Source organism: Vollenhovia emeryi, unplaced genomic scaffold (assembly GCF_000949405.1).
Source record: "Vollenhovia emeryi isolate VEMERY1.0 unplaced genomic scaffold, V.emery_V1.0 DF940232.1, whole genome shotgun sequence".
Lineage (NCBI taxonomy): Eukaryota > Metazoa > Arthropoda > Insecta > Hymenoptera > Formicidae > Vollenhovia > Vollenhovia emeryi.
In genome coordinates, this window is record NW_011966134.1 from 1 (window position 1) to 11197 (window position 11197).

The 11197-nt window shown below is 46.3% G+C and overlaps 2 protein-coding genes across 2 annotated transcripts; both read right to left on the reverse strand.

Annotated features, from left to right (window-relative positions):
• Positions 1 to 515: 515 nt before the first annotated feature.
• LOC105556199 (matrilysin-like) lies at positions 516 to 1823 on the reverse strand. The gene has a single exon (XM_012003281.1). It carries the CDS (start codon positions 1821 to 1823, stop codon positions 516 to 518), a length of 1308 nt encoding a protein of 435 aa, XP_011858671.1.
• Positions 1824 to 3954: 2131 nt separating this feature from the next.
• Positions 3955 to 4569, reverse strand: LOC105556200. The gene has a single exon (XM_012003282.1). It carries the CDS (start codon positions 4567 to 4569, stop codon positions 3955 to 3957), a length of 615 nt encoding a protein of 204 aa, XP_011858672.1.
• Between the last annotated feature and the right edge of the window lie 6628 nt (positions 4570 to 11197).

Below are 11197 nucleotides of genomic sequence, written 5' to 3' on the forward strand. Positions count from 1 at the left end.
TCTTTTAGTTTTTTTAAAAATCGACTGTATAAATTAAAATGGCCCACCCTGTATATATATTAGTAATAAGGGTATAGTCAGGTGTTGGTGTATATTTGTATTTATTCATTTAACAGTCTCTTAGAATAGATATACATATGTGTGTGTAATAGTTAGGTGTCATGTGTTTGTTTTTTTCATTGTGTTAAGAATCTGAATCCTCATTGTCGTCATCGATGTTGTTGCTGTTGTTGCTTGTTCGCGTGAGTCGATATAGGAGATCGCGCAATTGTTGAAACAGTTCGTCTCGCGGGCAAACAACGTTAACGATTCGTAGATCGAATGTACCTGCCGTTAGTACAGTTTTCGTAAACTCGTTGAATTTGTAAAATTGTCGTCGAGTTGTGAAATACAGATTACCGTCGAGGTATCTGAAGACTGACGTCACTCCGTTTGGTATGCCAGGAAAAGTCGACTCAATGGTGTGAAACCTGCTAATGCTGTCGGAGCAGTCGTCTATCTCACCGACGATATATCTATTGTATATATCTATTGTATAACACGTAAGACTTTCCTTTGTTAGTGTTCACGGCAGCGTCTATTTTTGCATCCATAGGAATTCCAAAGTCTTTGAGAGTTCTCGGCCACGTTGGTACTAGCGTGAAGTCTGGGTAGTTCACTTTATAGATTCTATCGTCAACGAATAGAATCAAGTGATCGGATGGAGTTTGATACGCGGCTGAAATGCGCGTGAAGTTTGAATGAATGAATGACATGTAGTGTGAAAGCAGCAGAGGTTCTCTGTAGGTCTTTCCATCTATGTCAATCACCCATATGTGTTTTCCGTACGCTACGTACATTCGTTGTTCCAACAGTAATATCGCATCAACACGTTTCAAGGCGCACAGATCCGGTGGAACGCTTGGTGTTGGCTGTGGTGGTGGTGATGGTGGTGGTGGTGATGGTGGTGGTGGTGGCGGTCTGGGAGTCGTTTTCGGTAACACGTCAGTATCCGTAGCGCCGTACAGATTTTGTATGTTTATAATGTCCTCGGTATTTAGTGTGACAGGAAAAGTACTGTCGGGTATGAATGAATACATTATCGACGTAGCGTCGTGACTATGATCTAACCCTAACGAATGACCGATTTCATGAGTCAACACGTACAGCAAATTATATTTGTTTTGTGGACCCACATCGAGATATATATGCCACTGTTCCGTCCTGTCGACGTGAACCTCCGACGTGAAATTCGACGCTCCATTGGGATAGAACGCGTGAGGCAACGTGCCGCCGGGACCGTCCAAAACGCTCGAGCACAATTCACCGTTTCGACGATCGAGGAACATATGATGGCCTTTGCGCAACGATATCAGAATATTTGGGTTTTCAACAGCACGTTCAAACGTTAGCGACGAATGTGTCTGCCACAAATCGAACGCTGCCTGAGTTGTATCCAAGAACGCTCTGTTGGCCAAGTGAAAATTCCACGTTAAGTGTCGTTTCGGCCACTTAGGTATAACTTTGCCCTCTCCGAAATTCAATATGTCACGTAGACCGCATCGCGGTTTACTTATCAGGCTTAGAGTTGCGTTGTCCACTTTACCAGTGACAGGTAATCTGTAATATTCTTGAAAGAGATTGATAGCGTGTCGAAGAACCAGCTGATCTTCACTGGTGGCAAACGTATCCATCGTCTCGTTAAAAAAACCGTATTTCTGCAGATACTGTATCGCCACTTCATTGTTGTTCTTGATGACTTTACACTCAGCGACAATATACACACATATAAGCATCGTAGCTACTGTACAGGTAACTATGATGCGTGCGAACATTGTGGTCATTGTGAAGAACCTGTGCAAAGTCGAATGATGAAATGCACATGCCTCGCGGTACAAACTCGAATAATGAAATGCGCATCTCGAGATGCCCTTTTATTAGGTTAGGGTTGGGTTAGTAGTAGGGTTAGTGGGCGTTGGTCTATGACGATGAAAGCGTTACAAAAATAACAATTTGATCCATATGTTTCGCAATATCCTTTCGAGTAGACGTTGACGCTATATATATATATATATCCGTTCGATGAGACTGTGGCGATAAAGGGGTGCATGCAGGAAATTCTTCTTTCAATGATTAAAAATAATACTTTAATTTTATGAGATCGAAGAGGACAGGAATAAAGAAAGGATAAAAAATGATTTTGAACAAATATATATATGTATATTGTTTCGTGATATGTACATTACATATATTTTTTATTGTTTAAAATTATACCTTCATAGTTTCTTTTATAATATGTATAATATTGTTTAATTTCTTCTTGTAATCTCTGATTCAAGGTTCATTCTTACGCGGTCTCGCGCTTTGAGACTATCCTCCTTGTCCAAATATGTCTCAATGCATTCTCTACAGTATACTGCTCTTTTGGTGTGCAGTAGTTCTATGTTGCATCGAATGCAGCAAATTTTTTCCTGCCACGACACATTGAATAAGTGTGAGGTCAATGCATGATACCGAGTTTTTTCAACATAGGAGTCTATCCCCATAATCGGTCGTGCATGATAACATTGCTGACACATTTTGTGCCATAGGAAGTATCGAGACACCAAAGTCGGATCGCTGGATATTTGCATGAGACAGGTGCTCTCCAACAGCAAATAATACATGTCCGCGTGATCCTGCGGTCTCAAGCCATCGATGGGACCCTTAGTTGCCGGATCGATTGATGGAGTCGGAGGTCTCATTTTTTTTCTATAAATACTTTTATTTATTTAATTTATGTTCTGTATTATTACAAAATGAATTTTTGTTTACCTCAAGTGTTTGGTCGCCTTCTCCAACACGTTTACTGACACTGGCACTTTTACTGGCACTTTTTACTCGTACTTTGAGAGTACTAAGAGTACTTCATAGTACGAAGAGTACTATGAAGACTGAGTTCGTACAGACTGTTACAGTCGCAAAGCGTCACAAAACTAACAATTAGATCCATATGTTTCGCAATATCTGTTCGATTAGACGCTGACGTTATATCCGTTCGATGAGACTATTGCGATAAAGGGTGCATATCGCAGGAAATTTTGAACTTTGAACGGTATTACGGTGACGGTATATCCTTTCGATTAGTCCTTGGTTTATGATAATCAAAGTGTTACAAATTGTCACCCATACGTTTCGCAATATCTGTTCGATTAGACGCTGACGTTATATATTATATATCCGTTCGATGAGACTATGGCGATAAAGTGGTGCGATCAGCAAGAGTGTGTGCGTGACAAGTAACACCCGAAGTGATGAGCAACATTGGAATGGGAAGAGGAAAGTAAATAAAAAATGTGACTAATGGTACAAGTATGCGTATATTTTGCAATCGGTTAAACATGTATGTAAAGGTGTAAGTATTATGTAGATCGTCCACCACCACCACCACCACCACATATAATAGTTAAAGCAGCTGTTCGCTGAATCCACCAATCGCGCAATTTGAATACGTTTGATATTGCGCAATGATTGACGTGACGTCTGCACCGCAACGAATCAACCGCGGTCAAAGTCTGTAAACGGTCGATGTCCTCAAAATTCACGTCTATGGACTTGACATTGCGAATGGGGCTGCCAAGTAAATCCTTGAGCCAATTCATCTTCTCAAGTCCTTTCACATAGATCGTTGCATTGTTTTCCAACCCTTCGCATATGGTTCGCCGTATGATGTCCTTGGCGCGGATGTACGGAATGTCTCCATCACGCCATTGTAGTCCGTGATGGTTAGCAGTTAACCAACACGCTTGAGATTTTTCGGATCTTGTCAAAAGATCCCAGACCATCGGTGCGTTGAAGACGTAATGTGTCAATACATGTTCGTCCCGCAGCACAGCCACCTCCTTCACTACAAACTTCCCGCGAACGATGAAGCCTTGTAGATCGACGAAGACTGGAACGGTGGACATGTTGAGGAGTGATCCGGAAGACTTTATGCTACACAATCTTGCGTACGACGTTCGTCAACGGGCTGTACTGAATGACTCTATCATGAATGATAAGACAATACGCTGTGGTGTCGGATGGAACGTTATCCTTGCATTCAAACTCTACGCGAATGTCCACAGTGGCGCTCTTCACAGTCTCGTTCTGACGAGAGCAATCGATCACTACGAATGGGCCGGACGTTATGAATGATTGTACATTTAGATACGCATCATCGAGCTTTCGTCCATAGTACGATCTCTGAAATTTTGCATACATGTCGTACAGTAAAGCAGACTTATTATTATCTATATCCAGATTCATATCATCATAGGGATAGAAATCTGAATTCAAATACAGTTTTACGTTGGTGAGCTTGCAATGATCGAAAGTCGAAGAGTCGCTTGTCAACACGTTTCTTCGTCCAGTCTGTAGCGCAAAGATAACGTATCGCGGTTTCTCTAGTTGCGCCGTGGTTTTTACAGCCCACGAGTGCTTGGTCGTGCTCTGCAGTAAAGGAAATTCATACAGATCCCACGAGCGAAATCCAACGCTTAAAAATCGTCCGCTCTCCAGTGTTCGCAAAAGCGACAATTTGTTAACGTCGTTCAACACAATGTGCGGCATTCGCCATTGCACCCTCGAAAGAACGATTTTAGGATTCTTAGCACTCGTTGTCGCTACGATGCAATTGTTATCGTTGCGCGCGCGTATCAAAATAAGTTCGTGTCGAGCGTTCACCACCACGCGTTTAATCCTCGCAAAAGCCTAATAATATTCTCATGGGGACGCACAGGCTGAAAGAACCGCTATCGGAAACGTTTGGCTCACCCCATCCAGTGTTCTGCAATATATCGAGCTCGTTGGAGGTCAACGAAATGTAATTCTTAATCGTGCTGGTTATTCCAACGTTACGATTTCTATCGATCTCTACGCCATTGAGCTCGTAACGTATCTCCTCGAACATGAAGGCGACGCAGTTGCTCGTAAGTTTCGACGTCTGATTCGTCGTCGTCGTCGTCGATGCCTCATTGGACAATTTTCCCTCCACGTATAGAGCGCTTTCGCACGGTAAAGTGTACAGATCCTGCTGTTGTATGGGTATTCGTACTTCATCGCTGTATCCGAACGTTGCATTGGCGTAGGGGTTGTATGTGTGAGTTTCAATCTTGACGATGCGCTCGTCGAAAATCGGCTCACCTCCGATACTCAGGATGTCGACCACCATAATTCTTGTTCCTCACAATGAATCCGAGCGATCGTAGAAACGCGACGTTCGCAGCGCTCAACAGATTTCCGTTCTCTCGTCCTCCTCCTCCTCCTCTTCCTCCTCCTCCTTTTCTTTCAACGTAGGGAAAAGACGCGTTTTCTTTTTTCACGCATGAATCACCAACAATGAGCATGGTATAACGTGTGTAGCATATCTCACGCTACACGTTTTCTCACGTGCAATCGTATCGTTATCTCTTCTCCGCGAAAATCAATCGGATGACCGTTTTGATCCACCACTCGCAATGTTATATCCGTGATGCTCCTCACGATGACCGGTAGGTAAATGATCTGCGTCGGCGTTTCCGACACCTTATATCCCGGTGGAACACTCGGGAATCGTGTATCGTATGTACTGGTTTGTCGTTGTTGTACGCCCCCGCGGTAATGTTGCATCCCACACGTATGACGTTGACACTCATGATATTAATTGGTTTGTCAGACACGTACCATTTGTTCGGTTCCAATGCACGTGTGGCTGAGAAACCTAATACGGAGCCAATATTGTTTGGTTTTGAGAAATCTACTCTGTACATACATTTTATCTCAGTCCTCATAGTATTTTCATTGGCGCGAAGAACAATGTTATATTGGTTTTCCATCTCCTCGTCATCATACTCATCGTTGTCGTACACACGATACTCGTTGAGGAAGACATCGTCATCCTTTGACTTTTCCAATCGTCTGTCGAGAAGCGCAGCTTTGAGATATCTTTCGATGGCACGCAACTCGTACGATCCTTCGGGAATGACGATCTTTTCGTCGTTCTCCCCAAAGTAAAATGTATCGTTCGTTGAATTAACGTTCGGTATCGTGTTGTAGGTCTCAAAATTTGCAAGACCCAACTCGTATTCACCGTCACTGAGATCGAGAGCGGGAAAATAGCTCGCGACGAGAACACCGCTCGTTCCCGTCAGCGTGAGCGTCAGCGACATTATGATCGAGTCGACTGAAGTGTATCTCGAGTGCGCTGGTTCTTTTTATCTAGGACGCGTCCAATCGAATTCGTAAAGAAACCGCAAACACAATTGACCGCAGAAAGTCTGATTGAATGTTTGATACGATTGATGATTGTACGTTACGTTGGCGTCCCCTAGATAGCGCGTGAGTTTTCGCGGAGGTTGAAGATTTCCAAAACTGTCAAAGTATACAACACTGTTCACATAAGCAACCCAATGTGTACCCGGACCCACCTTGTCGTCGAGATTTACGATGCCACACTCCTGACGTCGCGCTTTTACGGGTAAATCGTCACGCATGAACACCCCTCTAAAGTGTGGTATGCGTAGTTTACGCGCCGCTCGATTCAATTGTCCGCTCGTCGTGACGTCAAACATCGGTAAATTGAGCGCCTCTAGCGTCTTCGTCCACGTTTTTTTTTACTTTTCCCACTCTTACCGCTTCTTTGTCCACCACCTCCATGTTTTTTGTACGGTGCGAGATCCGCGACCCTCCATCGTCCGATTGTGACGTTGCAACTCCTCTAACTGACGTCGCGCGGCTTTATTGTCGTTCACCGCTTTTGCTACACCGGCGGCTCCACCAATCAAGGAACCAGGTACTCCCAAAATTGGTAGAATGGGCAATAAGCCTCCGCGTTTCGCCGTTGGCAATGTTCTCTTCGTCCTCTTCCTCCCCCTCGTTTTCCTTCTTCTCTTCATACCCATTCCCAATTTCGTTTTTACCTTCATAGCGGCCCATACGGCGGTCGCCGCGGTTCTCTCGCCACGGGTCGCGTCTTTCGCTGTAATACGATCGCGCGCTTTCTCAGCGAGGACTCGATCGGCGTCGTGACGATCGACGAGTTTACCGCTTCGCGAGTACGCAATGTCGTGCTCACGGCACGCCGCGTCCAATGGATTCACCCCTCGCTCACCGCGCTGCAATCGTTCGGCGAGACGAGTTCCAGGTCCGCAAAATTGATAACCGGGTACGTGTAGTTCGAAAGGAAGCGCGTTTATCGCACTGTTCAACAGACCGGCGCCTATTCGTTTCGCTTGCTTTGACATTGAACGCAATCCTTAACGAGCGGCGGTGGACCGTCAATGTGCGTTCTCTGCCAAGGTTGGTTGTAATGCTCGAGACACGCGCGATACCGTTGCACCTCGGGGTCAGTTTTCAGAGTAACGTCCAATTTATCCCACAACTGGTCTACATAGGTGCCGAAGTAGCGCAGCAGAATGTGTTTTGACAGAAAACGTAACTGTTCGGGAGACCACTCGAGAATATCGCGCCTATCCAACAGTGCGAGAAACATATATTGACGACTGCGCGAACCGACGAATCGGTCCTGTATAAATAGAACGAATCGGCGCGCAAGCGCGCATTACACGTGCCAAAATGCGATTCGTGCCACGATTACCGACGATTGGGGTGCGCAATCTTGATCGCAGAACACGAACGATGTCGGACGTTAGTGATACATGTAGACACGGCCCCTTATTACCCAACACAATACGCTGCATTATCTGTGGACCATCTAACTGCGGTAAGACTAACGTGTTGATAAGTCTATTGGAAAGTCCACACGGCATACGTTTCTCAAACGTGTATGTGTACTCGAAATCTCTGCATCAACCCAAGTATCGATACCTCGAACGTTTGTTCGATTCGATAGAAGAGATCGGCTATCACGCATTCTCGAATAATAGTGATGTCATACCCCCCGACGAGGCGCTTTCCGAATCGATATTTATATTCGACGACGTGGTCTGCGATAAGCAGGATACAATTAGAGAGTACTTTTCCATGGGTCGACACTCGAAAATCGATTGTTTCTATCTCTGTCAGACATATGCCAAGATACCGAAACATTTAATACGTGACAACGCAAATCTGTTGATCCTGTTTCGACAGCATGAAACCAATATGAAACACGTATACAACGATCACGTGAACACCGACATGTCGTACGAGAACTTTCGCGCGCTGTGTCGCGAAAGTTGGCGTTGAAAGTACGGCTTTGTGGTTATAGATAAGGACAGCGCACTGCGAAATGGTAGATACAGACGTGGATTTAACGATTTCGTCGTACTGTAGACCAACCAGAACGATGAGTACCGCCGAGCAGGAGAGAACTGTAAAAGAAATCGCTAAAACGCGGGCGTCGATTCGTAAGAAACATCGCGCTCTGAAAACTGGTAACCTGAAGGAGGAGATCGCTCTGGAGAGACATTTCAAGCCGATAGTCGAACCGTTGAAACGCATCGCCGAACGTGTCGAAAACTCATCCGATGGAGCCGTTCTCGCGAAGACAGCACGCAAGGAGAGCACCTACGATTATGGCGACGACGACGACGACGACGACGACGATGTTTTCAAAGCGACAACTCCAGACGAATCATTGAAGGTGAAAACAAAAAAACAATGGCCTATCAAGACAGCAGCCTCACCCACAATCGGTTCTACGCCAATAGAATCACGCAAGGTGATTAGATCTACACCGATAGAATCGCGAACGACTGTCACACCGTTAGAAAAGGTTACGTTAGTCCCATACGTGGAACGGGAAGAGGTGTACGAGACGGATGAGGCGTCGATCTCGCTCGAAACGTCCGCGAGAGAGACTCTGCAAACGGCGCAAGGTCATGATTTGTTGCATAGTCAATTGGGACCGTTGGGACAAAAATACGTAGGCGATCTTCTCAGTGGAGAGAACAAGAATGCGAACGATCACGTTTACGGTGTGTACGTCAGCAAGGATGGGGCTAAACTCGGTGACAAGCGATTCGACGTGGACAAGGACGATGCGATGATCATCGATGGAACGAGGTACGTCGGTACTCCCGGTCTGTACGAATTGATTTTCAAACGACTCCCCTCTTGCATACACCAAAAACGATTTGCAAACGTATAAGAGTATACTGCTGACGACAAACGCTCACAGACGCGGTCGCAGCGCGAGTATGCCGATCATGGGTAACAAGGGTTACAAGTACTGTACGATTATCGGTCCGCTCATTCGCGGTGATAAGAAAAAAGGTGCGGGTGCGACCCGCGTCCCGTCAACCATGAGAGTAACCGATAACAAAGTAGATTACGTTCACTGGGACGATCCCAACGAATTGACAGATCGTCTTCGATTGCTCGATTCTTCTCGTCTCGCTGGCAACAACGCTCACGACAACGAAATTCTATCGATAATCGAGGAGCTTCGCGAGGCTGGATTCATTATAAATTAACCTGGTTTCATCAATCGTGTCAGCAGCACGGTTCATACACCGAAGACGTCATGTATGTCAACAAGTTTGGCATGTTTCTGGAGAGACATGAAAACGATGGAATTGCATTGAACGAAACACGTTCGTCAATCGCATCCTTGCGGAGGTACGTGCTCGAAAATACGTTGAATCTAAACACTGGTGACTACGACGGACGCTCGCGTAAGATACGACGTATAGGTGAACCTTATGACGAGAACGACGCGACAAGTAAAAACTATGTGGATACTGCGATTCAGGCGCTTTCACATCGATTGGAAGGTCAGCTGCACGATTTGGAAGAGAACGCAAAGACAACGCTCGAGAGCAACCAGTCTACAATGAATAAGCATGAACATAGACTACAGGAGTTGTATGACCTGATAGGGCAAAACGTGATGCACATGGCGAATAACAGGATACTCGTGGACGCGCAAGAAAAAAAGTTGCAAACGTTGCAACAAACACTCGGCGAAAGAATTGACAAAGGAACGCGCGACATAAATATGGCCGTCGTCGATGTTACTAACACGGCATCGAATCTGAAAACTTATATTGGCTTACACAACAAACAGTTCCTTATTCTGCAGACCGCTGTGAAAGAGTTGATAGCAGCGTTGCAAAATAACAATGAGCATGGAGAACATCCTCGATTACAAGAGATCCTCGATCTTTTAAAATCTGAATAAAACAGAGGACGATGAGCGTGCGGGGGGCGTTCAGAAGTAATGGCTCTGCCAAGCCTGGGCGTCCCCCAAGTAAAGCGCCGCGCAGTCCACCGTGTGGTTTTAGTGCGGTAAGCCCAGCGGCCGCAACGTCAGCGGCCGCACCTGATCGCCAGTAGGGGGGCAGTCCCACATAACCCGGGCCACTTTGTAAACTCCCTTCCCAGAGGGGGGCCCGGGAATCCATAAAGGATTTCCACACGTAAAAAAAAGGACGATGAGCGTCGAGAAACGAAGACTCGTGGAGGAGCTGCACGCCCCGGCGCGGAAGAACTTTCCACGACGTGTCATAGTGCGAGGATACGACGATCTGTGGCAAGCTGATGTGGTGGAAATGCGACCGTACTCGCGATTCAATAAGAGTTACAACTACATACTGACAGTCATCGATTTGTTAAGCAAATACGCGTAGGTTTTGCCGCTCAAGAGCAAGGGCGGAAAGGAAGTGGCCGCGACCCTCTCTAAACTTTTTCGCGAGAGCGCGCGATGTCCGAAGAATTTGCAAACGGACAAGGGGAAGGAGTTCTACAACGCTGACGTGCGAGAAGTGTTACAAAAACGTCGCATCAACCATTACTCTACGTATTCGGTGATGAAGGCCTCGGTAGTGGAACGATTCAATCGCACACTCAAGAACATGTGGAAAATGTTTACACTCAACGGATCATACGTATGGATCAACGAACTGTCAAATCTGTTGTCGAAGTACAATCGTCGCCTGAAGAGGCGACGTCCCCTGAAGAGGCGACGTCCCAGGGGGGGGGGGGTGATGTTGGTTGTGTCGTTGGACATATCCAACGCCTTCAACACCCTCCCCTGGAGACGAATCAGGGAGTCGCTCCGACGCCGCGAGGTACCGTCGTATCTCGCCCGCGTCGTGAGCGACTACCTGAGGGACAGGTGGGTCGAATACATCGACCAAGGCGGCGTATGCCGACGGGAGAGACTGCACCGGGGGAGTGCCCCAGGGATCGGTTCTCGGACCGTTCTTGTGGAACCTGGGGTACGACTCGGTGCTGCGTGTTCCCCTCCCCCCCGACTGTCACGTCGTCTGCTACGCGG

What these genes read in the sequence shown, in the direction of transcription:
- LOC105556199 (XM_012003281.1), bottom strand. Translation starts at nt 1,823, where the DNA reads ATGACCACAATGTTCGCACGCATCATAGTTACCTGTACAGTAGCTACG.
- LOC105556200 (XM_012003282.1), bottom strand. Translation starts at nt 4,569, where the DNA reads ATGCCGCACATTGTGTTGAACGACGTTAACAAATTGTCGCTTTTGCGA.